General features: G+C 47.6%; 1 protein-coding gene across 1 annotated transcript in view; it reads left to right on the top strand.

The window, feature by feature from the left end:
• The first annotated feature begins 24,309 nt into the window (after positions 1-24,309).
• SYT13 (synaptotagmin 13) overlaps positions 24,310-27,788 on the top strand; it is a 45,069-nt gene continuing 41,590 nt past the window's right edge. The window contains exon 1 of the mRNA XM_045557879.1: positions 24,310-24,565. Coding sequence (XP_045413835.1) covers positions 24,383-24,565 — 183 coding nt within the window. The 5' untranslated portion in view covers positions 24,310-24,382. The remainder of the gene's footprint in view (positions 24,566-27,788) is intronic.

Genomic DNA, 27,788 nt, shown 5'->3' with positions numbered 1-27,788 from the left:
GAAAATAAATGTTAAAGTGAAACATTTTACAGTAGCACTACAGAACACTGAATATCTAGGAATAAACTTAATGAAAATTGTGCAAGATCTTCTTGCTGAAAACTATAAAATATTGTAATTTTAAATTAAAGAAGATCTAAGTATTGCCAAGAATGTAAATTTTTCCCAACTTGATCCACAGACATGTGAAAAAGTGTTCAACTTTTATTCATCGTTAGGGAATGTAAAATGAAAGCACAATAAGCAACTATAACTAACTTACCAGAATGACCAGAATTAAAAAGGCAGATGATACCTGCTGGAACAACCAGAGCGTCCATACGTTGATAGTGGGAAAATAAACCAATGGAACTCCTTTGGAAAACTCTGTCTCTACTAAAGCTGAGCATGCGCCTATCCAGTGACCCAGCAATGATGCCCCTCCTAGGTACAAACATATGTTCACCAAGGGACATGTATAAGCATATTATTAACAGCACTATTAATAAAAATAAAATACTGGAGATTACCCAGATGCCCTCCAACAGAAGGAGTAAATAAATTGTGATTGGTTCACACACCATAAACTATTACACTGCAATGAGAATAAATGAACTCTCCTACATACAATAGCACGGATAAAATTCACAATACAATGCTCATTTGAAAGGAGCCAAATCAAGAACAAAAGAAGATGGGAGAAAATGTTCTAGATTAGGGGAGACCAAAGAGACATAATAACCAAGCACAGTGAGTGAAATTGAAGTCCAGATTTTTTTAAGCCGTAAAATATGTGTTGGGGATAATTGGAGAAATCTGTGCATGGACTGCATGTTGGATGAAGTTATTGAATTAATGTTGATGTTCTTAGGTATGGTAGTAATGATGAGGTTGTGTAGGAAAATGTCTTAATTCTTGGGAGATGCACATTGAAGTGTGTGGGGGTGAAGACCATGATGTTTGTAGATTACTTCCAAATGACTTGGCAAGAGGAAGTATGCGTGTATTTAAAGAGAGATATAGAGAGATGGAACCGGTGTGGTGAAATGTTGAAGGTTGATGTATGTAGGTAAAGAGGTACATGGGTATTAATCATATTATTCTTTTAACTTTTCTAGGAGCTTGAATTTTTTCTGAAGAAAATAAAAGGAAAAATAAATGTAACACATGCCAATTATAGAAAATTTGTAAAATAAAATATAAAGAAGGAGAAAAGGAATAGAAAATCCAAATAGACTTCTTTAAAGAAACTGCATTACTAGAGAACATCCGCTATCTCTGTTTTTATTCAATATTGAATTGGAGCTCCTAGTCATACGGTAATATAAGAAAAAGAAATGAATAAGGACTGGACAGAAAAAACCAAAATTATTCACATAGAAGGTCCAAGAGAATCTATAGACAAATTATAATTAAGAGAGCTTGGCAAGGTTGCTGCATAGAAGATATATAAGCAAAGATAAAATGCATTTCTATATCCTAGCATCACACAGATAGAAAAAGTAATTTTTTTAATATTTTATTTAAATACAGCAACAAAAATAAGTAAACAAAAATAAATCGAACAAAAGATATATGAGATCTCCATGTGGCAAACAACAAACCTTTATTGAAAGACATTCAAGAAGGCCACATAATGGAGAGAAAAGCTATGTTCATAATTGGGAAGGTTCAACCTCATAAATATGACAATTTCTCTCAAATCAATTTCTAAATCCAATTCAATTCCTATCCAAATTCCCAACAGATTTTTCATTGAACTTGACAAGTGGATTCTAAATATATGTATGGAAGAGCAAGAATAGGCAAGACAGTTTTGAAGTTAGTGGAGCTTGTCTTGGCAGGTATTGAGACTTAATATAGGAGCCAGTGTAGTCAAGACAGTTTTTGCTATGGAGCAAGGTGGAAATGTGGATTAGCGGAACAGAATAGAGTCAGAAGCATAGATGAACACATTGTATTCCCACACGAATATGGAAACTTTACACTTGTCAAAGGTGGCATTGCAAATCAATGTAAAACGGGGTGGACTAGTCAATCTACCATATACAGACAATTGATTATCTTTATGGAAAAAGTAAAATTGGATCCCCATCCCCAACTACACACAGAAGTCCCAGGTGGATTAATGACTTAATACAAAAAACCCAAAGTTTAAAACTTTCAGAATAAAATATAGGAGAATATTTTTATTAAGCAAAACACAAAAAGCACAGCCATGAAAGAGAAAATTGATAACTGTGACTCTCTTAACATAAAAAGTGTGTGTGTACCAAAGTCATCATAAACAAAATGGAGAAATGAGTCACTAATTGGGAGAGGAAATCTTCCACACAGACGACAGACGCAGAATTAGGATCAGTGATAGATAGAGAGTTTCTATGAAGCAGTAAGGAAAGACAGACAGTAGCAAAATGGGCAAACCCAGGAGACAGTAGCAAAATGGGCAAACCCAGCTCTCAGAAGCAGTGGCATGAAAGGCATCCAGGAGAAGGCGATCAGTCTTGCTGGTAATTAGGGAAATACAAATTAATCTCATTACGAGTTTTTATTCTACCCCCATTATTGGCAAGAATTAAATGTTAGACAACACCAAGTAAGTGATGACAAACATGAAAGACAATGAAAACACTCTTTCAGTGCTAGAGGGTGCAAGCAGTTTGGACAGTCATTTCACGATAAATTAAAGTGTGCATCTCTTACAACCTTGCTGTCCGTGCCTTGGTACATTCTGGAGCAACTTGTGCAGAAAGAAGACATACACGGATCCTCAATTCAACATTGTTTATTATGGTATAAACTGGAAACAACTTCATTGCCCATCAGCAGGAGAACAGACAACTACTTACAGTATAGTTGAATAGGAGCATACTATAAACTGGTGGAAATAATGAACCAGAGTTGTATGTACATGGATTAATCTCACAACCATAATTGGGAAGAAGACTAAGTTAATAAAAAAATGCATACAATATAACAATATTTATAGAGAATTTAAAATATGAAAAACACAGTAAATAAAATGCACACATAATGTATGAAAAACACAAAAATGCACACTAAAATGATAACCACTAAATCCCAGACTAAGCAGGTTGCATCTAATGAGAAGAGAACGATGGCAGAGAGGAGGACTTTAAACTGTATCTGTCATGGTTTCTCTTTTATCCTGAGTGCTGGAAACCCAGATGCTCATTATATTATCCTCCGTACTGTTTTTATGTCAAAATATTTCATAATAAAAAAACCAGGCACATAAAATACAAAGCCTGGGAGAAAACAAGTAATGCTGTCTGTAAATGCGAGAGACTGGGCCCACTGTGAAGGGAACAGGGACAATGCCCCCGGTGGCTGGTCCCACACTGGGTAGCATGGGGGCTCCAGGAAGGGGCACCAAGCACACACCTTTATCTGGAGGGGGTCTCTGATGGACATGACAATGGCCAGCAAGAGTCCTGGGGACTGTAGGAACCTTGTCCTGTGTCACAGCTCAGACGCCTGCCAGAGGTCATGGAAAGTTTGAAGTCCTTTCCTGGAACATCCCAGCTACAGAGACTCGCCGCCCAATCATTTATTCAATATTATGACAAATATTCATTGCCTACTCACTACGTGCCCAAGAAACTAGAGGAACAATAGCAAGCGAAACAGGCTTGGCTCCTGCCATCCAAGATGAGTGGCTGGTGGGGAGATGGGCCTTAGTCTCATGATCGTGGAAATAGATATGAGTTTCCAGGTTGTGATAAGTGCTGCGAAGGAAAACCACAGGGTGCTACGAGGGAGCAGGCAAGTCACGTCACCAAGATCAAGTTCAGAATCAGGAAAATTCGCCAAGGGAGGAGCTTTAGAGCTGCAGTTTGAAGGGAAGAAGCCATAACACAGCAAAGAGCAGGGGAGAGAGGAAGGCGCCCTGGAGGTGCCGGGTTGGGGTGGTGGCCCTGGGCACAGGCCACATGGGTGGAGGCGAGAGGAAGCTGGGAGGGGCAGAATGAGGCCGTTCAAGGCCTTCTTGGACACCCAAAGCAATCAAAGGGCACTCAATCATTCTAACATAATCAGATTTGTGTCCTTAGAAGTTCACAACACCAAGCAGTGGCCAGGATGCAGGGCAAGTAGAACCTTCCCCCACTGACGGCGGGAGGGCAGAATGGCACCACCGCTCTGGAAAACAGCTTGGCAGCTTCTTATAAAGTTAAACACACACTTGCCACATGACCCAAAAGGATTGAAAGCTTATGTTCACACAAAGTCCTGCACGTGATTCTTTTGTTCATAATCGCTAAGCACTGGAAACAATCCAGATGTCCTTCAGTGGGTGAGTAAACAAACACTCCATAGCACACACATGCAACAAATAAAATGAACAGAACCTACTGCTGTACGCAGCCATGTGGATACACCTCAGATGCGTTTTGCTAAGAAGGAAGTTGGAGGCAAAGGGATTCATTCTGTATGATTCCATGCATGTGACATTCTGGAAATGACCAAATTATAGGCACGGAAAACAGGCCAGTGGTTGCCAGGGGTTGGGAGCGGGGGGAGAAGGTGATTACAGAGGGGCCCAGGGGAGCATTTTGGAGATTGTGGGAGGGGCTGGCTACACCACAGGATGCAGTTCTAAAAACTCACAGAACTGCCGCACCAAAAAGGGTGAATTCTACTGTATGTACTCATGTCTCAATAAAAGAAAAAGAAAAGAAAAAATTTTAAAAATCTCTGTGCCTGTCCATGGAGAAGTGATTGGAGAGACCCCTGGTCAACACTGTGGCCTGAACTCCCATTCAGAGCTCTAGCCCCTCTCCAAAGAATGCTGGATAAAAATGCCCTCTTCCACACTTCGGGAGGTACAGAGCTCAACTTGAGAGCAAGACAGGAGTGTCTCAGGTCCCAGGGTAAAGGAGGTTACCAGGAGCTAAGACTGTATGTCTCACGAGGGGACACCTAAGGTCACCCTAGCCTTTGTCACTGCTGGCTCCCTGCCCTGCAGGAGCTATTGGTTCAGTCTGAGCCCACTGGAGGGGCAGAGATTTAGGGTGTTCCTAGCACCACCTTGAGATCTACGGTTGGCGAGATTACGTGTGTAAGGAAAGCCTGCCCCAGGCAGCTCCCTGTCTGTATAGATGCCTCGGTGAGAGGCCACGAGACACACAGTGCACTACATCCAGGCAGCAGAAATAGCCACATATCGGTTTGCAAGACTCACAAATGCAGCTTGAAAGGTTGGATGTACCACATGCTCTGTTTGACAAGGACAGGAGCGTGAGTCCTGGCATGACCACCTGCTTGTCTGTAGATGCGAGTTATCCATCGACCAGCTCAGCCTTGTAAGAATCCGTCCACTTGCCAGCATGAGGTCTCGAGAAAGAGAACGGGAGAGAACGAGTTCATTGACTTTGTCACTGCTGGCTCTAGAGCAGAGGGGAGGCCCGCAGGGTCCCCGGGAGTCACCTCAGCCAAAAGGCTGGGGGTTCCACTGAGCAGGGCTGCTGTGTACAGCGGGGCAGGCTCTGAGCTTCCTTTTCACCCCCACGAAGTGGGCAGTGTCCCCTCGGGAACCTCTGCTTCTGCAGAGCTCTGGCTCCTTTGGACCGGGCCTATGGCCCAGGGCAGGCATAGACCAACTTCTGTGGCCTGCGCTCTCGGGGGCTGTGAAGACCCTAGGGGTCAGGCGGAGCTGCTTCACAGCCCGGCTTCCCACCTCTGGCCATGACGCAAGCACAGCCCTCTGGCCACCGGTCTGGCCACAGACGCCAGGCCTGCCCTAGGCCCTGCGCTGAGGGGCAGACGCGGCCCACATGTGAAGTCGGGGGGCAGGGGGCCTGACCCCACAAGCGACTCTAAACTCTGAGGGCTGAAGGGGGCTTACGCCTCTCGAGGCCCCTCCCTCCTGGCCACAGTCCCCGCACAGCGTCCTCACAGGTGCTCCTGGGGCTTGTCTGGTGCTCTCGTCCCCTCGCCACCTCTTGTCCCCTCTGTCTGGTGGAGGCACACGGCCCTCCCTTGGAGTCCGGCTCCGCCACCTCCCCGGCACGGTTCTCACGCGGAGGTCACCTCCCTCCACCTGCCTCAGGCCGCAGCGGCAGGCCCAAGGCGGGGTATGCGGCCCGAGCTGGGCCTCCCAGGCACCTTCCCTAGAATTTCATAGATAGATGTTGGGAAAGAGAAGAACTTTCTTTCCTGTTAAGTCATAAGGTTTAGGATAGGCCTCCCCTGACAGCCGCCAGAGGATTTGGAAGGAACAGAAGGTCAAGGCAAATCGTAGAGAGACGGAAGAAGGATCTTGGTCCCGCTGGAATCCCTGCACCCAGCAGGCCCTCAGCACAGTTCTGCCCCTGCCTTCCGTGGGCCCCCTTGAGCATTGCACGGTGACGGGAGAGGGTTGACACTATGTTTTCAGGGCCAAGCACGTCGGGCCCTTGAGACCACCAGCTCCCAGCCCAGAGCCTCAGCTTTTCCTGGGGGCCGAGGCTGCTGCACTGGCCGGTGCTCAGTGGGGAAGCCAGGTGTGCTGGTCACACCTGGGGGGCAGGTTGGAGCAGCCAGGGAGGGAGGACGGAGGGGAGGGCAGTGCAGTCTGGGAGGCCTTTGCTTTTCCGCTCATTAACCAGCCCCGTAGGCACGAGGGACGCAGCCTGGTGACCAAGAGGTGTTATGGGCTGCTGCAAACGGTAATTTTATGGCCGGGGGTGCAGGCAGGAAATTGGGGTTTATGGCTCACTAAACATCCATAACAATTAAACGCAGAGACTCCATGGCCCTCCGTGGGCCCAAAGCACTAAACAAACACTAAGTAAGAAGCCGTCCCTTCCACCCACGTTCCTAGAAGTGCCTCCACCAAATACTCTGACCCGAGCTCTTCCTGACCGCAGGAGCAGCAAGGCCCAAGTTAGTTTGGTTTGGTTTTGTTCGTTTTGGGTTTTCAAAGAAACAAGGCTTTAGTGATTCTTTTGCTCAGAAAAAAAGAAAAAGAAAAATCTGTCCCACCAAAGGGGTTAGATGAAAGGATGGATCATTACAATATCCATTGCTTAAATTTTATAGCATGCTACAATTTTTGAAGCACAATCACACTCATTCTCTTCCTTCTCTCACTTGGTCCTCACCACAATCCTTGAAGGAGGCAGGAAACATCACTCTCAGGACACAGATGAGAAAACTGAGGTTCAAAGGGTGGAGGGACTTGCTGTAGGTCAGCAGGTAACTGGTGAGTGACATTAGTTGGGACTGTGGCTACTCCTGAAGTTGCTGGGCTCTGTGACCTGGCACTTGGGAGTCTGCCAGTGAAATGACCATGTCCTTGCCCCTTGACGGTGAGGCCAGGCTCGCCAGTCGGTAAGTGATTATGGAGACTGAGCAGTCCCGTGGCAGGCCACCTGCGAGCTGCAGGGCGAGGGAAGGCAGTGGTGTGGTTCAGGACGAGTCCGAAGGCCTCAGAACCAGGGAAGCTGGTGGTGTAGCTCTCGGCCTGAGGAACGGAGAAGTGGGGGCCACTGGCGCACATCCCAGAGCACAAAGGCTGGAGGATGTCCCAGCCTTCTGGAGAAGACGGTGTCTCCGCTCCAGTGGAGATGGCACATTCCCCTTTCCTCTGCCCTTCTGCGCTGTCAGGTCCGGCTGACTGGACCGTGCCCAGCCACGCTGGGTGAGGGCAGACCTTTCCCACTCAGTCCACCAGCTCAAATGCCAGTCTCTTCTAAAAACAGCCTGTCGCAGTGTGCTTGTGCTGCTATAAGGAAATACCTGAGACTTGGTAATTTATAAAGAAGAGAAATTGACTTCTCACAGTTCTCGAGGCTGGGAAGTCCAGCTCGCATCTGGTGAGCGCTGCTGTCAGCTTCCGAGATGGCACCGGGAAAGCTGCATCCTCCGGAGGGGAGGAGTGCTGTGTCCTCACACGGTGGAAGAGTGACAGAGAGCAAGCCCACTCTGCAGGCCCTTTGTATAACGGCATTAACACGTCCAAGAGGGCAGAGCCCTCATGACCTAAACACCCCACAAAGGCCCCATCTCCCAACACTGCCACGCTGAGGATCAAAGTTTGAACACACACATTTTGGGAACACATTCAGATCATAGACATCCTCACAGACATACCCAGAAATAATGCTTTACCCACTATCTGGGTATCCTGTAATCCAGTCAAGTTCACACCTAAATCTAACCACTATGACAGCTCCCCATCAGCTTTTCATCGCTTTATCACCAAAATGAGTGAGCACTCAGGGAGAAAAGTGGAAAAAAAAACCTTGCCACATGGAAGAGAAAGAGAAATAGCTGGTAAAATTGACCGTAAAGGAAATGAAGCCAGTTCAGGCAGCAGGCAATAGCTCAAGGCTTCTTCAGAAAGCTTTGAGAAGATGTTACAACCAAGGAAACCAAGAGATTCCATGAAGATAGAACAACATAGAGCACTTGAAAAGTAAAAGGATGATTGCCAAAATTAAAAGTTAAATTAAAAGGTTGAAATCTAAGGCCAAGGAAATCTCCCAGAAGGTAGAACAAAGGTAGAAAGACATGGAAAATATGAGAAAAATAAGATCAATCAATAAGAAAGATAGATCCAGGAGGCACAACATCCAATACGAATTCCAGAAAGAAAACTGGGAAAATGAAGACAACAAAAACATTCTCCAGGGCTGACGGACACAGGTATTTAGACAGAAAGGGCCCACAGAGTGCCCAGTGCAATGAATAAAAAACCACTCACACATATTGTGGTGAAATTTCCAAACACCAATGATAAAAGGAGTATCTTAGAAACTTCCAGAGAGAAACAAAAAAAGAAAGTTGCTATCAAAGGAAAAAATTTAAGCCTGGCACCAGAAACACTGGGCACTAGAAAAATAATGGAGCAAAGTCTTTAAATTGTGAGAGAAATGATTTCAATCTAGAATTTCACGTCCAAGTGATGAACAGAGTTTAATAGGCTCCGAAGGTAAGAAAAAAGACATTTGCAGATTTACCAGGACTCAGACCATTTTTGTCCCCACACACCTTTTCTCAGGAAGTTACTTGAGGTTGTGCTCCAGCAAAGAAAGTCCTCTTTTTTTGGCTAAACCAAGAAAAAGAAAAATGTAGCATATGACCTAGGAAAGTGATTAAGGGAAGATGTGGGACTCGAGCTGTGAGAACAGGCCTGGAGGGAAAATCCAGTTGGAAAGAAGGAGATAAAGGATTCCAAGAGGAAGATATCTGGAAAAATAGAGATTTGAGAGATTTTATGTATCCAGAGAATTTGGTACCATATAAAAGGGTATTACAAGCAATCAGCGCACAGTAAAAAGCAAGGCAATCAACCAAACAAGAACTTAGGGATTTCAAACCCCTGAGAGGTTAAATATAGAGGAAAAGAGATTGAGCTCAGAGACAGACTGCCTGAACTTCCAGCTCTGAAACTTATCAGCTGTGTGATCTTACATGACCTCTCTGTGCTTCAATGTACTCATCCGTATAGTGGGGCTGATAATAACACATCACACGACTGTTGCAAAAATTGCATGAATGAATACATTTAAAGTGATTGGCATAGTCTTTGTCACATAGTAAGAGCTCAGTAAATTTTTGCCATTATTACTCTGATGGACGCTTGTTGATAAATCCAACCAATTAAAAGACAAATTTAAAAACACAGAATTGTAGAAACGATAGTGATCACTGTGTTCATTTAATTGTAGAACAAAAGTACAGCCCAGGGTAGTGTTAACTATTTTAACAAACACACCCAAAATATATAAGGGTTCAAACATGACAGAGCTTTATTTTTGGGTCGCGTAAATTCCGAAATGGTTGTTTCCTGATTGGTGGGCAGCTCTCCTCCGACTGGTGATGCATCTTCAATCACAGCACTCAGCATGGGTGTACGGGTCGCTGGCTCTCACGCATCCAGCCAATGGGAAGGGAAAGAGCACAGAGGATCACCCACTGCAGCCTCCATGGGCCAGACCAGCAAGTGGCACTCAACACTTCTGCTCACTGGCCACTGTCCAGAGGGCAGATGTATCCGACCACAAGGGAGGCTGGAAAGTGTGGTCCAGTTGTGTGCAGAATAAAAGGGTGAGTGATTTGGTGAACAACTTCTGCCACAAAATGCTTTGTGGTGTCAGAACAGAATGTCAATGTTATAAACTTTGAAAAAGTCAAAATAATAATATTCGGAGATGGGGGAAGGAAGGTGGGAACATTCGCAAGGATGTTCATTTCCTTCTCTTTCTTAGCAGGGCATCAATCTTTTCTGCCTCAAATGAAAACATGGAGTTTTTAAGAAACAATCATGATTCTAATCTCTTAATTTTTCGTAATCCTTCTTAACCTTAAAGGAATCTTTCAAATTAATAACTAGAGAAAAGAACATTTATCTGAAGTTCAGAAATTCATTTATTGTAACCTCAGTTTCATTTTCTTCTGTTAAATTCAAGTAAAATTAAATTTAGTAATTTCTAAATTTAAACAAAATGCATATATATCTTGATCTCGATGTCTTCTTTCCACTTCCCAAAGCCTGGAGGTACCAGCTCAGACTTGCACCCCTGGAAGCTCAAGTGACAACCCAATATCAGGATAAAAATCCCTCCACCATTACGTGGCTGGAGGATGCTCTACTTCCAAGGCCTCTCCATCAGCCACTGTGACTTGAACTTGTGAGGAGGTTCACGCAGGTACCTACCGTGTCCAAGGACAGCACCCTCACCGTCTTTGCCTTACCCTCACTGTGGTCTAGGTCTCACTCCTCTGCAGGAAGGAGCAGAGGATGAGAAAGGAAGACGCTGGAGCTAGAAGGACGTGGCCTCTCCATCTGCACAGTTCCACAAAGTGCATGTTAGGGGGTTGCTGGAATTTGCTGATATGGACATTTTCCTTTCAAAATTGCAGAAGTGCAGAGAGGTAGCATTTTCCAGGGCAGGAAATGATCATTTTAGAAAAGAAGGTGCAGGGGACTTGCAGGAGTCAACAGATCCCTAAGTTTTTTGCAAAACAACCCTAGCCACGCCTGCAGCCCCCACCAGAATGACTCGAAATTGCTGATGACAAACCATCCTGACGGGTCTCCCAGGTGCCTGCAGTCTAGAGGGCTCCCATGTACCCTGCCCCCAAGAGACATTGAAGGGAGTCCCCACCCTTGACGGCTGCTGGCTGAGGGTTTTCTGATTGCTTTCCTGGAATGGTACGTCTGGTGCAGACTGCATGAACCGGCAATCCGCTGTCCAGCCCCCAGAGAGGCTCTGCATCCCGGAGCTCACCCTAGCCCAGCACTGCCTCCACTCAGCCTCGGGATCCTCTCTCCCAGGTTTGGTGACCTTCAGGGAGGGGGACGGGTCTGCAGACAAACCACGTGCTCACCGAGCTCCACAGATGTCTCTTATCTGTTGCCGCATGCAGGTCTGGCTGCCCGCCACCCAGAACCAAACACGAGAGGCAAGTGGTGGTGAAGGAAAGGTGGTTTATTCAGGGGCCGGCAGCCTGAGGAGGTGGCAGACCATGGTCTCAAACACCGTCTCGTCTCCTCTGTTTACCGAGCAACTTATAAAGGGAAGGGAAAAAGGGGCTGGTGGCAGAAAGCAAGCTTTGTGCAAATCAGCGTGACTTGCGCAACGGTTATCCGCAAACAGTAGGTTGTCTGGTGGATCTTGTCATCAGCTGTCTGAGGCTGGCCTCTTCCCGACTCTTGATCTGTTCTTTTTTCAAGGTCATTTTCTAATCCTGTGTCTGGCTGCTGTGTAAGTGAGCAGCAGGTTAATTCTAAACTTTTAAGGCAGAACAAACCAAAAGCATACTGTAAGTTAAATGGCTTTCCTTTAGCCAGCCTGGAGTCGTAGTCTGAATGGAGTGCACTTACATCCCTCCTAAGAACCTGGATTGTCATTCATTCACGTTGATCATTTATTCACTCAGCAAGCATTTATTGAAGACTACGCACTCTGCTGTGGTCTGGGGATACAGCAGTGAACAAAAGAAACAGTGGGCCCTGCTCTCATGGAGTTTATATTCTAACTAGGGGAAAGTTTCTTAACCTTGGCACTATTGACATTTGGGGCTGGATAAGTCTTTGTTGGCGAGTAGGAGCTGTCCTGTGTACAGTAGTTAACATTATTTTATTGATAGACACTGTGTACAGATTACCTAGTTTATTCCTTATAACACAACCACCCCCATCCTTCCCCCATATTACAGAAGAGGAAACTGAGACTTAAAAGACATTCAGCAACTTGCCCCCACCATTAAGTGGAGTGGCTGGGATTGGAACCCAGGCAGTCTGAGTCCAGCCCCAGCTGTGTTGACCACTATGCACCATGTAACTAACTCTGCAGGTGTGCTTGCCTCACCTGTGCCCCTGGGGTGCCGTGAAGCTGCAGTGGGATTGTTGATCGGAAAGCACAGGGAAGACTATATACAGGGAGAGATGCAATTTAAAGCTGCACTTTTCGAATTGCGGTGTTGAGCCAGCAACAGAAGCCGTAGCAAAAACCTGGGACCAGCCTTTGTTTCTCTTCCTGGTGTGACTTAAAACACTTTATTTCAGGGCCAATAAAAATCTGTGGTGGGCCAGGCGCGGTGGCTCACGCCTGTAATCCTAGCACTCTGGGAGGCCGAGGCGGGTGGATCGCTCGAGGTCAGGAGTTTGAGACCAGCCTGAGCAAGAGCGAGACCCCGTCTCTACTAAAAATAGAAAGAAATTAGCTGGCCAACTAAAATATATATAGAAAAAATCAGCCAGGCATGGTGGCGCATGCCTGTAGTCCCATCTACTTGGAAGGCTGAGGCAGTAGGATCGCTTGAGCCCAGGAGTTTGAGGTTGCTGTGAGCTAGGCTGACGCCACGGCACTCACTCTAGCCCAGGCAACAAAGCAAGACTCTGTCTCAAAAAAAAAAAAAAAAATCTGTGGTGGACGAGAATGCAAAATTATATTCCTTTCTTTATGGTGAAACTATAGAGACTTGCAAGAAAACACATGCTTACCACTGTCACTGTGTGCTCTCAGGCCCCTACTGGATATGGTGGGAAAGCTGGAGAGACTGTGATTAATAACGACAATAATAACAACTAGTATTCATAGGCCCTTTCATATGCAAAGAAACTATAGAGACTTGCAAGAAAACACATGCTTACCACTGTCACTGTGTGCTCTCAGGCCCCTACTGGATATGGTGGGAAAGCTGGAGAGACTGTGATTAATAACGACAATAATAACAACTAGTATTCATAGGCCCTTTCATATGCAAAGGCTGCTGTCCTGAGCACTTTACTTATAACTCATTTAACCCTTATAAAAGCCCTGTGGGGTTAACTAATATGATTAAGGCATCTCCTCCACCCCTACCAAGGGGAAATGGCATTGCCTGAGGTCCCGCAGGGAGTCTGATCTGCAGAGACAGGGCAGGTTCGGATTCCTGTTGCACAGGACGTGGCCTCTGAGTTTAGCGGGAGGAGTTTCCGGGGAGGGGGCAGGTCCATATAGCTTGAGAGTTGGCTGTGGGAGGTGGGAGGTGGCAGTAGGAAGACAACATAAAAAGAATCCAAGTCACAGCCAAGTTACTGATGTTTTTCAAAACGCGGTCCATGGACCACTCACACCATGTCTACCTGGGGAGTTTGCTGAAAAATGTCTATTTCCCATCTTAATTTAAATGAAAAAAGACTTCATTTATTTGTTAAAATAAGAAATCTAACAGAGTCAAAGGCTTTTTTTCCCATTATGTATATGGAAGAAGAAGAAAGTTCAACAGTCTTGTCCTGATTTGACAGGACATCTTATAAGCATCTCTACTTTTTAGGAATACGGAGGTGTCCGTAATAGCATTATCACCAGAGAAATGGCCAGTCAGAATTGCAGGTTTTTCTTTGAAGTTTATTTTCACAGGACATAGCAAAAATCTCTAAAGTCTTAGGAGTCTGGCAAGACCTTTTTGTTCAGATTACACTGCTGCAGATAGATTTATATTAACAGGAAACAGAATAAACTGGCAACAGGTACACAAATACCAACGTGTTCTGGTTACCTATTGCTGTGGAACAAGCCACCCCCAAACTTAGTGGCTTACAGCAATAATTTATAATTATCTCCTGATTCTGAGGGTTGACTGGCCTCATCTGGGCAGTCCTCGCTTGGAGTCTCTCGGACAGTTGCATTCAGTGGCCGGGGGTGGTGTCATCCGAAGGCTCGGCTGGGCTGGGCGTCCCAGACGGCTCATTCCCGAAGCAGTTGGTGTGGGTTGTTGGCTACGAGCTCAGCTGGGGCTGTCTACAGGAGCTTTTATCCATGGCTTCTTCACGTGCTTGCCCTTCTTGGAACACAGAAGCTGAGTTCTGAGAGGCAACACCCAGAGTGAGCATTCCAAGGGGCCCAGGAAGAAGCTGGGAGGCTTCCTACGAACTAGCCGTGCAAATCTCAGAACGTCACTTCTTCCACTCTCTGTTGGCCCAGCAGATCACCAAGGCCAGCTCACACTGAAGCGAGGGACACCGGACCCCACCTCTCAATGTGGGGGGCAGCATGCTCTTAAAGGAAGGACAGAATTGACAGTCACCCTTGGAGACCACCAGCCACATCTCACATGTCTCCATATTGCACGGAAACAAGGTTTGATATTCTCACAAATGATCTCAGTTTTATACCACATCAAATCAGGCTATTTTGGAAAAAAAAAAAGACCTTGCTCCTACTTTAGCTGTCAAAGAGAGGAGACATCGCCTTTATTCATTCCTGAGACACTTAGGTTAGTTATGAACACTTGAAATTTTGAGGCCAAACCTGAAAGGTAATTAGTGTTATAAGCAATGAATAAATAACTATTTCGTGATGGAACTGGAGCAAAGGATGGGGGGACTTTCACTTATGAGCTGCAGCAGAAGGCACGGATTCCATTAATCTTCACCTCTGGGCCCACGGGTACCCCCTGAATCAGCCTCTCCCCAGGTGTGGTCCAGAATCAGCATTTTGCAGAATACACCAGGTAATTTTTGTTCATAGTGTTTTAGTTATAATCTTATTAATAATTCTTCACCCAATTAGAATCACACTCAGGCCTGTTGATTAATATAAAGTGCAATGATGATAGATTGCACATCTTGTCTCTTATTTAGCACTTAGCAATTTTCAAAGACCTTTTCATTAATATATTTGGTTCTATTTTCACAATAATTCCCCAGCCCCCTCTGGTGTCTTTGCTCGGTGACACCACATTGGCCCTGGCTTTGCCCACAGAGCCCCTCAAATTTACCACCTTCATTTTGCCTCTGAGATTTCTTCTCTAATATGCTCTTAAGTCTCCTTCGAAAGTCTCCCAAATTCCTCCAGCTCCACCTACAAGCCCACCCTGATTTGAGTGGGGCGAAAGGAGATCACTTTTCCCTTGGGCCTTCACTCCTCAGCCCACAAATAACCCCACGAAAGGTTTGGGAGGTAGCAGAGAGCCTGGAGTGAACCTGACATGGAGTCCGAAGGCCTGGGGCCAGCCCAGCCACATCCTCTCTGTACCTTGGCATCCGCATCTTTAAAATGAGGGCGTGGCCCACCACCAGTGGTTTCATGGTGCTTTGGAGCAGCCTTAGCGCTCCTTAGAGGTGCAAGGTGTGTGGGGTGGGGAGAAGGGCTTGGGGTGCAGAGGATTCTTCTCCCCAGTCCCTCCCACCAGAGCAGCTTGTCTTTTGGTTCAAATTCCCACATACAGCTGTTGGGGGGAAAGGTTTGCAAATAACAACAATGAAAAGTGCTTCCTTTAATTTTCCTTTCAGCCCTAACATTTCAAAATCGTAGTGATAAATTTCCAACAGCCCAGTGCTAATCACGAGTCAGGCTTTGGGCCGAGCACTTCATGCCCAGTGTATCACTCCATTCTCTCCATTTCATGGATGTCAAAACTGAGCCTCACTGAGATAAAGTGCTTTGTCTGAGGCCACCCAGCTGGATCCCTCATGGAACCCAAATTCACTGCAGGGTGGGCTGGTGCCACAGCCCTCTGGCTTGACCAGGACACAGTAAGACTTGTCCTGTTGCCTGACTGCTAGCCCAGGCTGTGACACAGGCCAGAATGTCCAGCTGCAGTGGCCACAGTTCCTCCCCTTTCAGTCCTGCAGCAGTTTAACGAGTGGGGGGGGGCAAGGGAGGGCTCCAGACCCTCCCTTTGGTGGAGACACAGGTGAGGGTGGGGGATGGGAGCAGCGGAGTGAACTTGCAAGGGGCTGTGCATGAAGGTGCGGCAGAGCCTCAGGGCTCGGGTTAAGGCCCACGGGGCAGGGCTGTGGGACAGGGCTCCCATCTGGCCACTCAACATACTCACTGAGGTGCTGTGCTGTGCCTGGCACTGTTCCAGGGCTGGAGATGCATCAGTGCACAACACAACCCGCCCCCCCCCCGCTGGCCCCCCCTACCTGTGTCCTGGGGCCTGTATTCCACAAGGGGGACTCAGACCACCAAGACAAATTAGACAGGGAAGAAGAATTACACGGAATATTAAATAATGACGAGTGCTAAGGGTTTGGAAAAATAAGGCAGGGAAGGGGAACAGGCAGTGATTGTACAAAGGGTGGAGAGCTGGTAATTTTAGATGAGGCGCAGAGAAGGCCTGGTACGGAGAGAAGGTACAGGTGATGCTGGGAGTAAAGACCTAGGGGAAGGTTCATTTCCCCCCATATCCTCTAGGTGGCAGCATCTTCCCATTCGTGGGGCAGCACAGGTGGTTCCTCTTCTTGGTGCTAGAGGCATAACCCTGCTCAGTCCACCTAAAAATGCCAGCTAAAATGGGGAATCCTAGAAATAATACTTGAAGAATATGGGGCATGTGAGTATGGTTATGTTTCTTGATCTAGGTGTTGTATAAACAGGTGAGTTCATTTTGTGAAAATCCACCAAGCTATACTTACAACCTGTGCACATTTCATCTGTAGGTTATACTTCAACAGCAAGTGCAAAACAACACACCCACTTTAAGCACTGATTTTAATCTAAATCATAGTTTGCATTATTTCCCCACCTTTTGATGATTAGAGCTCTGTGTCAACTCTATTAAAATTTATTAAATGCATTAGTACAAACCAAATGGTCACAGCCGTGGCTTACGTGTAGGAAGCACCTGATAAACATTAGGGCCATTACCTCTTGTGCACACTCACGATGCCTCATTTATGATTTCCAGTCTCACAGTCTTTACAACGGAGGAAGAACTTGGAGACACTTTCGTAGGAATTTGTTGGCACAACCCTTCTAGAATTTTGTGAGTTTTCCCAACCTTTTACAGACAACTCACTCATACCTATTTTAATAGCAGCTCTAAAAGCAGCTCACCTATATGGGTCTTTGCAAAGCACTCACCTTAGTTCTCACAGAACTGACATTCCTTTATACTTGTATGTCTTTAGTTGAGATACCAGTTACTTAAAGTGCATAATGCAATAATGAGATCAACTGGCACAAAAAGATTTTGAGACAAACACAACTCTAAACGAGTATTCAACTAGATCAGAGGGGGAGAAAAGGTCAATGAGAAAACAGGCTCTGGGCATCGGTGGCAAGTTCTCCAGAAGGAGTGCAGAGCTTGGGCCAATCTGAAAAGTTGGCTCAGTGGAAGTAGGTTCAGAGAGCTCATACTGTGCCGTTAAGTGCTGGAGTCTACAAGATGGACTCTGATACAACTGTTAATGGGCTGGTCTACCCATCAGGCATTGCTGGAAGTGCTTGGTAAGGCTGCTCTTGGGAACCTGGAAGAATCATCAAAGCCATTTATTTATGTAACTTCCATGTGCCAGGCCCTATGTTAGGTGCCTTACAAAAGCTAGCACTACATATCTTCACAGCAATCCTGTCAAGGATAGAATATCATCTCCCCATTTACACCAGCTCTTGATGTGTAACAAACACTCTAAAGCTTACCAGCTTGTAATTGTTAGGTCCAGAGCCAAAAGGGAGACACACAAAGCCCAAGGTGTAGCAAAATGTGGTTTACTTGAACATCTGGGTGCAGATGGGTAGAGGCCAAAAAGAGCATCCACATGAGGAAGGGGAGAGCCTTGGGTTTTATAGAGGGTTTTTCCAGGGGGAGTAGTGTAACTGGGCCAGAGCAGCCACTGTAATGAATTCTTATCAAACAGCTAGTTTCTGGGACCTGCATGGGTCACATCCTGCAACTCCAGCATCGGTTACTTGTTTAGCAAGACAGCATATTTTCTCAGCCCACTTCCTTATCAGCAGGGACCTTTGTTCCCCTCTCGCATTCCATTCCTTTATTTCCCTAGAAGTCTGGTGGAGGTTATGCATCTAATTGTAATGAGTCCTAATTTTAATTTAGCGTATAATTCTGTGAGTTGGCACTTTGGCTGGGTTCAGTGGGGTGGTTCTTCTAGTTTCAGCTGGGCTGTCATGTGATGAGCTCCCAGCCAGCTTCACAGCTCTGCTTCTAGGAATTGGCTTACTGTAGGTTGGGGGTCATGGCAATAACTAGGTCACTTGATCTCTTATCCTCCCACAGGATAGACTGGGCTTCTTCACACGGTGGCTGAACAGGATTCAATGATGGAGAATGGAAGCTTCCAGGGTCTCTTGAGGCTTAGGCTTAGAATTGGCATTTCTAATGGCATTTCTACCACAGTCGATTAGCCAGATCAAGTCACAAGGTCAGTCCAGATTAAGGGGTGGATCAATAGACTCCACCTCTTTGCAAAGTCACAATGCAAAGGGAATAACTGCAGCCATCTCTCCAAACTACTTATCACATCGTTTTTACAAGTGAAGAAACTGAAGCTCAGGCAGGTTAAGCTCACTTGTCCATCCACAGACTCCCAGCTAGTCAGAAACAGGGCTAGAATAACGCATGCCCACGGGACTTTGACACCTACTCTTTTCACCAGGCTAAGCTACTTTATTAAGAAACTAGAGGCTCAGGAGCAAATGGGATACTTTTTATTTTAAAATTAACATTAGTTGGGAATCCTCTGTTATTTACACAGCACCATGCTTTAGGGCATCCTCACAACATCCCTGTAAAATAGAGATGACTGTCCCCATTTTACACATAAGGAAACTAAGGCTCCAAAATATTAAGATTACTTGCCAATGGATCACACAGCCTAGTGCACATAAAGACAAAGGATTTGACCACATTTCTTCTGATTTCAAATCCACTATTCTCTCAGCCATGCTAGAGACGCCTAATCTTGGGCCCATGACTTCTAAAAGACATCATAGGACCCTTGAATAATTTAGAGTTACATATAAATTCTGATGATATATATTACATTCAAGCATTCTTTTCCTGAAAAAGGAAATAGATTTTACTAGATTCTCAAAGGAGTCTATGACCCCCGCAAGGTTACACACCAGATTTCTGAAAAAGTGCTGCCCTTCGTCCAAAATGGCAGCCGAAACCCTCCAGACAATCATCTTTGTATATTCCAGAAAGCCAGAAAGAAAGGAAGCCATTAGGTTAGCTCAAAAAAAAAAAAAAAAAAAAAAAAAACGGGAGAGAATTGAGGCGCTGTGCCTCTGGGCGTCAGAATATGTTGCTTCCTTTTGTGCTGAGCTGGAAGCAGGGTCTGCAAGCATCCTGCGTCCTGGAAAAGGCCCTGCCCAGGCAGCTGACAGCAGGTAGTGGTCAACAGAGTGATGCTGCCATTCGATCCAACTCCAGAATATTTTTCTACAATTTGCAGACTTGGATTTCTGGATCAGAGGCCCCCAGGCCCAACCCCTTTCTCCTTTCTGCCTTAGGATGTGGAGCCAGAATGGCTCAGTCAGCAGCCAGAGTGCTGGGAGTGGCCCTCACTCCTGGGCCGCCAGCGTCTCAGCTTTCCTGGGCTCTGCAAGACCCTGCTGTGGGGCCCAGAATCCTCCACCCTTTCTCCCAGGCAGCTTCCTCCTGCACATCCCACCCTTGGTAATGGACCTGGGCTTGAGAAACTTCCAGTTAGCAGTGGTCCAGCTTGCAGAACCACAAAGGCATTGAACAAGAGAAGTAATGACACATGGCTGAAAACTGGGGGCCAGAGAGGAAATGTGACTTGCTCATACAGTACCTGCCCTCTCCTCGTGCCATGAACAATTTCAGCCAGCCGTCACGACCCACGTCTGGATGGAAGCTCACACCCCTCCACTGCATGCTTCCTGCGGCCATCTCTTCCGTTCACCAGCATCCACTTTGCCCCTCCCCAATCAGTTCTCAGCACTTCAGCCAGAGGGGTCTTTCCAAAACATGAATCTGATCCAATCATGCTCCCCTGCCTAACATCATTCTGTGGCTTTCCATTATAGCCTAGAAGCCTTGTTACCTGGCCCCTGCTTCTCCTTTCAGACTCATTTCATACTGAGCTTCTCCAAGTTGTGCGCTGGAGCCAGCCCCTACCTGCTTACAAGAGCCAGTGGTTAAATATTGAGGAATTTGTGGGTAGCTGGAAATCAACCATGCTGGGAATACTTTACACCAGAGAAATCAACAAATGTTAAAAATCAGAATTTTTTTTAATTCTGGAGAGTGGGTTGTCCAGTCCACTGTGCCATTCTGTCACAGGGCCTTTGCACGTGCTATTGCTCTGCCTGGAATACTGTCTTCTTTCTTTGCTGAGCTAACTCTAACCTTACCTCAGCTCAATTGCTACTTCTTCTGGGAAGCCTCCCTTGATGTCTCTGAGTAAATCAAATCCCTACCATAAACCTTTTCTTCTTAGCTGGTATCACATCTGTAGTTTTATATGTGTGATGAATGGTCATTGTCTGTCTTTCCCATGGGAACGTAAACTCTCCATGGTGAGAGAGTCCATGCCTGGTTTTGCGCACTATCTTTGCTCTATCACTTGGCACAGTGCCTGGTAGTAGAAACTGACAACATCTGCTGAATGAATGAATGAATGAATTAACAAAATACGCACCAGACAAAGAGTCCTAAGCCTTGGCTGCGGTGGCAGAGATACTATTGCTCACATGTCTCCACACTCTACTCTATGTTTCCCAGCCTCCCTTGTTGTTAAGTTTGTCCTGTTATCCAATTTCGGCCAGTGGAATGGGGTACTCTGTGTGCTCTGTTTCCAGCCACAGCCTCTAAAAGATCACACGTGATCCTCAAGGCTCTTTCTCTTTTCCTCTGCATGGCTGGAAATAAAGGAGTAGCCCAGATTCCTGAGTCACTGATCAGAGAAGAGCTGCCCAGATGAGTCACCTTACCCTTCTTGAACTGAGAGATGAGGGAGACATATTATACTTTTATTGAATTAACCCCTGAGGTTTGGGGTTTGTTTACTAGAGCAGAACCTAACCTACCCTGACCCAAAACACCTTCCCAGCTTTCATGAACTCCTTCTGCCCTTCGGGCAAAACCACAATACCTCTAAGCCTCAGTTTCCTTATTGGTAAAAATAAAAGGATTCCACAAGGTGATGTCTGAAATCCTTCCAACATTAAAATTCTGTTGTTCTGCTTATACATTTTCCTTCTGCCTGCCTGGCACCCTATGCAGACATGACAGATGTTTGCTAAATAAGAGAAGCTTCTATATTTGAAATCCTTTCCCCCAGATAAAAGTATTTTAATAACTTAGAAGTTCAGAGTGATTATTCAGAATATTTAAACATCTAACATGTACAGTATTGATCAAAATAACAATGGTGACATTTCATCAAGGGGCTGGGGAACCTTCAGAGCTCTATCCCTCAGCCTTGCAGATGCCAAGCACCTTGCTCTGTCTGCCCTCAGCAGCCTGGCAGCCCGGCGTTTCCAATTATTTGCAGATCTCATCCTCAGACTGTCTCTGCCGTTCCACTCAGCTGCCTCTGTCAACTGCCTTTCTTAGTAGACAAAGGCTCATTTTTTAAAGGAACCCAATGATGCCTTTTCTTAGAGAGCTGTCATTAGAAGCCACTGCCTGAATATCAGTAACCAAGAAGCAAATGTTGCATCTTTGATGAGATGTATGAGGGTGACTCGTTGGGTAGCAATGGTAGCCCAGAGCCCTGATGACTCAACTGGGTTTCAAATCTCCTGGGGTCTATTCCTAGCTCTGCCATAGGTTCGTTGTGTGTGAAAGAGGAGGCAAAAGGCAGGCTCTTCTCCTTGGGCTGGGGTCCTTCCTGTTACAAATAAAGGCCACCGCAGCTTCTGTCATTCCAGTAACCATAGTAACAATGGACCACATGACAGGTGCTGATCCCCGTCAGATGTTTTCTGATATTAAGTGTTCTTCATCTTTCCTCCCCACCCCACCCCAGATCCTAGTAGGAGTAATGGCATCAAGGATGTCCCAGGGGAGCAGCTCAGGCATGAGAGACCTGGAGCTGACAGCGTTAATTAAACCTCTTCTTTCCCCAGAACACTGCATCGCCAGGCCTGGGAGCAAGAAAACCTCCCAGGGAAGCTCTTATGCTAAGAGACTGCTAAGTCTAACACCAGGGCCTGAGCCGCTTCAGCTCCACAGCTGGCAGCAACTGGGGCTCGGTAGGAAAATGTGCCTGGCATACAGCAGGCACAAAATAAATACTTGCAGCAGAGCCAAGTTAATAAAATGGAGTTCACATCACAAATGGGATTCCTTCTAAGCTACTGGAAATCCTGCATAAGATGATCATGTGAGTCATCAAAAGTTATTGAGGGCCTGCTGTATGCATCCATGAGTGATAGCATGGAGGCTCTAAAGATGTTAGCTGGCTGAAGGAATCCCAAGTCTCTGAGAGTGGCTAGAGTTTAAGGACATGTTGGGAAGTGTGTGGAGCGTAGTCTGGAGGGGTTAGCAGGAACCACATTCATGAAGGGTTTTGGATTCAAGTTGAGTCTCTTGAGTTTATCCTGGAGAACCTTTGGAAATTGTTACTCATGTGAGTGACAGGACGAGTCAGCTTTGCATTTCAGAAACCTGCTTTTTGATGCACTGGAGAAAAAGAATTAGAGGGAGACTATTGCTTTGACCAAAGAAATGATGTTCTAGAAATTCTGATCACTGGCCTTAAGAGAACTGGCAGCGTCTGCTTCCTTCCTCTTGGAACCTGGTCACCATGCTGTGAGCAGCTCCAGCACCATGGAGAGGCCAAATGGAAGAGAACCAATATGCACCAGCTGACAGTGCCACTGCCATCCCAGCTGCAGCTAGCACCAACTGCTCCCCATGTGAGTGCGCCATCTTGGAAGTTCCAGCCCAGCTGAACCCCCAGATGACTGTAGTCCCAGAAGACATTATGTGGAATAGGAAAACCACCCAGCTGAGCCTAGCCAACCCACAAGATCATCATAAGTAACAAAATAATTGATCTAAGTCACTAAGTCATGGGTGGGTTTTTATGCAGGTGTAGGTAACTGAAAAAGTGGGAGCTACCAGGTGGTGGTTGTGGCTGCAGCTCAGCAGAAAAGGTCTGGCTGGAGAGGTCAGAGATTGGGAGTCACCAGCGTTGTGGAAATTTAAAAAGCTCTGTTGTGGAGGAGATCACCTACACCCCTTCTCCTACACATGTCCAGCATGCCTAGAGCACAGCCGACCCACAGTGTATGTTTGCTGAATTAAGTTAAACACGCCACATAATGAAGAGCACTGAAAAGTCACTGTTTTCTTGATCTAAGACAGCCCTTCTCGTGCCCGGAATTCTAATTCCCCCTCGTTCTAAGCACACCTTTATTCTCACTGTCTGGGAATCAAGTGTGCACTCCTAGCTGCTGCATTTGATACTCTTTATCCTCCTAAGACAAGTCCTTCTTTTGGGTGTGGACTGGGAATCTGCAAACAGGAGTTTGACTTCAGGATGATTTTTCTGGCTGCCCTGTCCTATCTGAGGCTCAGCTTCCTCCTCTGTATATAAAGAAGAGAATATCTGTGGATCAAATTAGGTACTAATGGCCGTCCTCAGGGGACACTGGCAGAGTCTCAGCCCCAGAGGCCACATCGATTCTGTCCACCTGCTGCCTGCGCCTGTCCCCCCAGGTTCGCTAGGTGGGAAATCGCCAGCTTAGTGTGTTTGTGTGTTTGAAAGGCTCCTGGAGGACCAGATTTTACAGCCTCCTTGTCCAGCCCCTGGGGGAGGAAGAGAGTGAGCAAAGGGTTAGTATTCTGGTAAAGTGACAAAGTGACGCCCTCCCCTGATGAAGTCGCAGGCCGGGGTTCCATGCTTGGTTTGTCTGCTAGCAGAGTGACCTCGCGAGCTCCAGCCCTTCTTGGGCCCTCTGTCCCCGTTTGCACGTAAAACATCAAGAATGGCCTGAAACAACCCTAGGATTGCTGCCACCGACAGGCTCTGGCTGCTGCTGGGGTGGGGGTCCGGTCACGTGCCGGGGGAGGGGGTGCCGACTGACGCGGCCCGGGCCGGCCTCCTCCTCTGACGTCCTCGCAGCCGCCCTCCCTCCCTCGCTCCCTCCCCGCCCTCCTGGTGGCGGGAGAGGGGCTGGCTCGCCGGGATCCCGGGAGCTGCGCGGCGGCCGGGCCGGGCTGGGTGCGCGGCGGCGGCACCATGGTGCTGTCGGTGCCGGTGATCGCGCTGGGCGCCACGCTGGGCACGGCCACCAGCATCCTCGCGCTGTGCGGGGTCACCTGCCTGTGCCGGCACATGCACCCCAAGAAGGGGCTGCTGCCGCGGGACCGCGACCCCGACCCAGAGAAGGCGAGGCCCGGCGTGCTCCGGCCAGCCCAACAGGTGAGCGGGGGCGGCGCCCCGACCCTTCGGGGCGAGCGGGATCGCGGGGCTGCGCGGAGGGGGAATGGGGCAGGGGGGCGGCCGCGGTTCTCCTCTGCGCTGCATGGCCGGGAGGGGAGGGGGCACAAGGGACGTGCTAGAGGACCGGCCCAGGAGTCGGAAAGGCCTGGGGGATGGGAGAGCCCTGGGGGATGGGAGAGGGATGTGAGGGATAATTGGGGGTGGGGGGCTTGAGGGGACTGAGAGAGGAATGGGGGGGGCCAGCAGCGATGGTTAAAGGGAGGGGATGGGGAAGGGGACTTGGATAGGAATTGGGGCTGGGGGAATGTGGGGGACTGGGAGGGTAGTGTGGGGCTGGGGGGGGCTGGGGGTGTGGGTGGCTGGGAGCGGAGTGTGGGGCTGGGGGTGTGGGGGACTGGGAGGGGAGTGTGGGGCTGGGGGGGCTGGGGGTGTGGGGGGCTGGGAGCGGAGTGTGGGGCTGGGGGTGTGGGGGACTGGGAGGGGAGTGTGGGGCTGAGGGTGTAGGGGGCTGGGAGGGGAGTGTGGGGCTGGGAGGGGGGTGTGGAGAGCTGGGAGCGGAGTGTGGGGCCGGGGGTGTGGACCTAGGAGGAGTGAGAGGAGGGGGAGGCTGGGAAGGGAAGGGCCCTCAGAGAGAAATGTGGGAGGGGGAGGGGAGTTGGGGGAGACTTTGAGAGGAATTGTGGAGAATGAGAACCTTGCAGAATTGGAGGGGAAGAGGAACGGAGCTGTGAGAGGGAAGGGGGGTAATTGTGGGGGAGGGCAAACACTGACAGAGCTGAGAAGGAGTAACTCCCAGAAACCACAGGAGAGGTGGCTGCTGTCCCCCCAGGAGCTAGGGAGCTAGGGGACAGCTGGGCAGGGAGGCCTGGGGTCTGGAGAGGCAGCAGGAGCCCCCCTCCCAGCAGCTCCCAACTCCAGCCAGCCAGGCAGAGGGGCTTGCTGTGGCCTCTCCCAAGATGTCTCTGAAGATGTCCCTAGAGACCGGAGGGCTTTTATCCCACACATTCACTTGTCCCCAGAAGCCCCTTTGGGCAAGAAATGGGCTGTGTTCCCTTTGTACAGTGCAGCAGAAGGGGGTTGGAAGGATTTCCCTACAAGGCTGTGACCTCCAGGATGCATTTCCAAAGTAGAGAGTGCAGAATGTTCTCTGGACAAGCAGGAGAAAAAGAGTCTTGCTTGAGTGATTTGAGGAAGGCTGGCCCTGGGGCAGAGGGATGACTTAAATGACCGCCTAAGGTCCTCTAGATTTCTTATAGATTTTCTAGTTCCAGGAGTGGCATTAATGTGTTGTGATTCCACCTTCCTTTTTCCAATCAATAATTCAAAAGCTTAGAGGACCCAGCTGTGTGGGCCCAGTGTCAGTCACTGTATAGTGGGAGTGTAAAGGAAATGGCTGCTGTCCTTGAGGCACTTACAATCCAAGAGCAGTGACATTGACACTGGCTAAATAGCAGCCGGCTGTACAGCAGGATGTGGGACCTGGAATGATCTGGAAATGGGAGTAGTGGGCCCTCCATGGGCGGGTTGGCTGGGCCCTTCTCCAGAAGCGGCGGCTGGCGGCCTCTCCACCGTCTCTTCCAGTCAGCACACCCGAGGGACGGCCACTCTTCTGCCTTTCAGTGGTCGCTCTCCAGACACTGTACCTACCCTCCCCTTCCCCAGGAGAAGCACTGGGGAAACAGTTGGTGTAAATGACCTCTGAGATCCTTTCCAACTCTCTGTCTTATTGACAGCCAGTAGCACACAGAATGGCTGAAAATCTGCTTAAGACAAACCAGGTCGTGCCTCCCCCCTGCTTAAAATCCTCCACAACTTCTCATTACAATAGGTCATGGCAAACCGTAACATGGCACACACCCAGTGCCACGCACTGTTCTAAGTGTTTTACACTTATTAATGCACTGAACGACCCCATAGAGGAGCCGTATGATGATCCTAACTTAAAGATGAGGAAGCTGAGACTCAGAGAAGGTAAGTGACTTGCCCAAGGCCACACCACTAGAGCAGTTTCAGAGCTGGATTCTAGCTGAGCTGGTCTGATTCTGGAGTCCATGCTATAGCCAGTGCACGCCACTCCCTCACCTGCGTGGTACAGCAGGTGCCCCCTCTCCAGCCTCGCTCGTGCCAGTCTCCCCCTTCTTGTCAGTCTCATCCCTTCTGGAGTTATGATCATTCTTATAAGACACCAAGCCCTTTCCTGCACACTCTGGTTTTTCTCTGGCTTTTCATATGGATGGCTCCTTCTCCTTCCTGGGTCTCTTTTTGTCGGGTCTCTTTCCCTCTAAATGTCAGGGAGGATTTTGTTTACTGACCATGAAACAAAGTACCCCCATTGTCCTCTCTCATATTGTTCCTTCTAAAGTCTTTTATAGCCCTTCTTACAATTGGGTGTGATCTTTCATATTCAGTTGTTTGTATGCTATTTATTCCCAGCACTTACTTAGCACCTGGAAACTAGTAGGTGCCCAATAAGAGATTGTTGACAAAGAAAGGCATCCCAGCATCCAGCCAGCTGGGATTATCATCTGAGTTATTCTTCAGATGTGGGTGCATGGGCCATGTCTTTGCAACCCAGTGCCAGCTCAGTAGGGGTAGGATAAATATTTGTTGATACATTTGTTGCTACATGATTCCTGCCTATCCACATTCCCTGACCTGGTTCCCTGGGTGACAAGGATTTGGGCAGGCGGGGGGCTGAATCTATAGGGGTGAATGTGCTGAGGCTGGGATCTCACCATGGCTTGGCTGCCATTGTGTTAGACTCATTCAGCCACTGACCCAGATAAAGTCAACAGAGAAAAGACAATCAATTGACATTTCAAAGAAAGCAAAGGAGGTGGTGTTAAGCATGGCAGGTGACAGCAGGGTGATGTGCATGGCACATGTTGACAAGGACGGCAAGACTCGGGAAAGGCTCTCTGAAGATGTTTCTTGAAGAGAGAGAGCATGGGGGCTGGGGAGTGGGGTTCTAGATTTCTGTAGCCCCCACAGAGATTTCTGAGGCATAATATGTCTCACGTGCAACTGGGATGCTTGTAGGATACAGAGTTACTGCCCTCGTCTCCATAACTCACTGGTTGCGGTTGCTGGAAAAATTCCTGGGATTCAAGACCATGCCTGGGAATCTGATTTCTGACCCTGAATGGCTGGATGAAGTTGAAGTTTCTAGTGATTTTGAAAGGAACTTTGAAGTTTTCCCAGG

The sequence above is a fragment of the Lemur catta genome, chromosome 7, assembly GCF_020740605.2.
Source record: "Lemur catta isolate mLemCat1 chromosome 7, mLemCat1.pri, whole genome shotgun sequence".
Taxonomy (NCBI): Eukaryota; Metazoa; Chordata; class Mammalia; order Primates; family Lemuridae; genus Lemur; species Lemur catta.
Note: the sequence above shows the minus strand (reverse complement) of the source record. Positions and strands in the feature narration are given on the sequence as shown.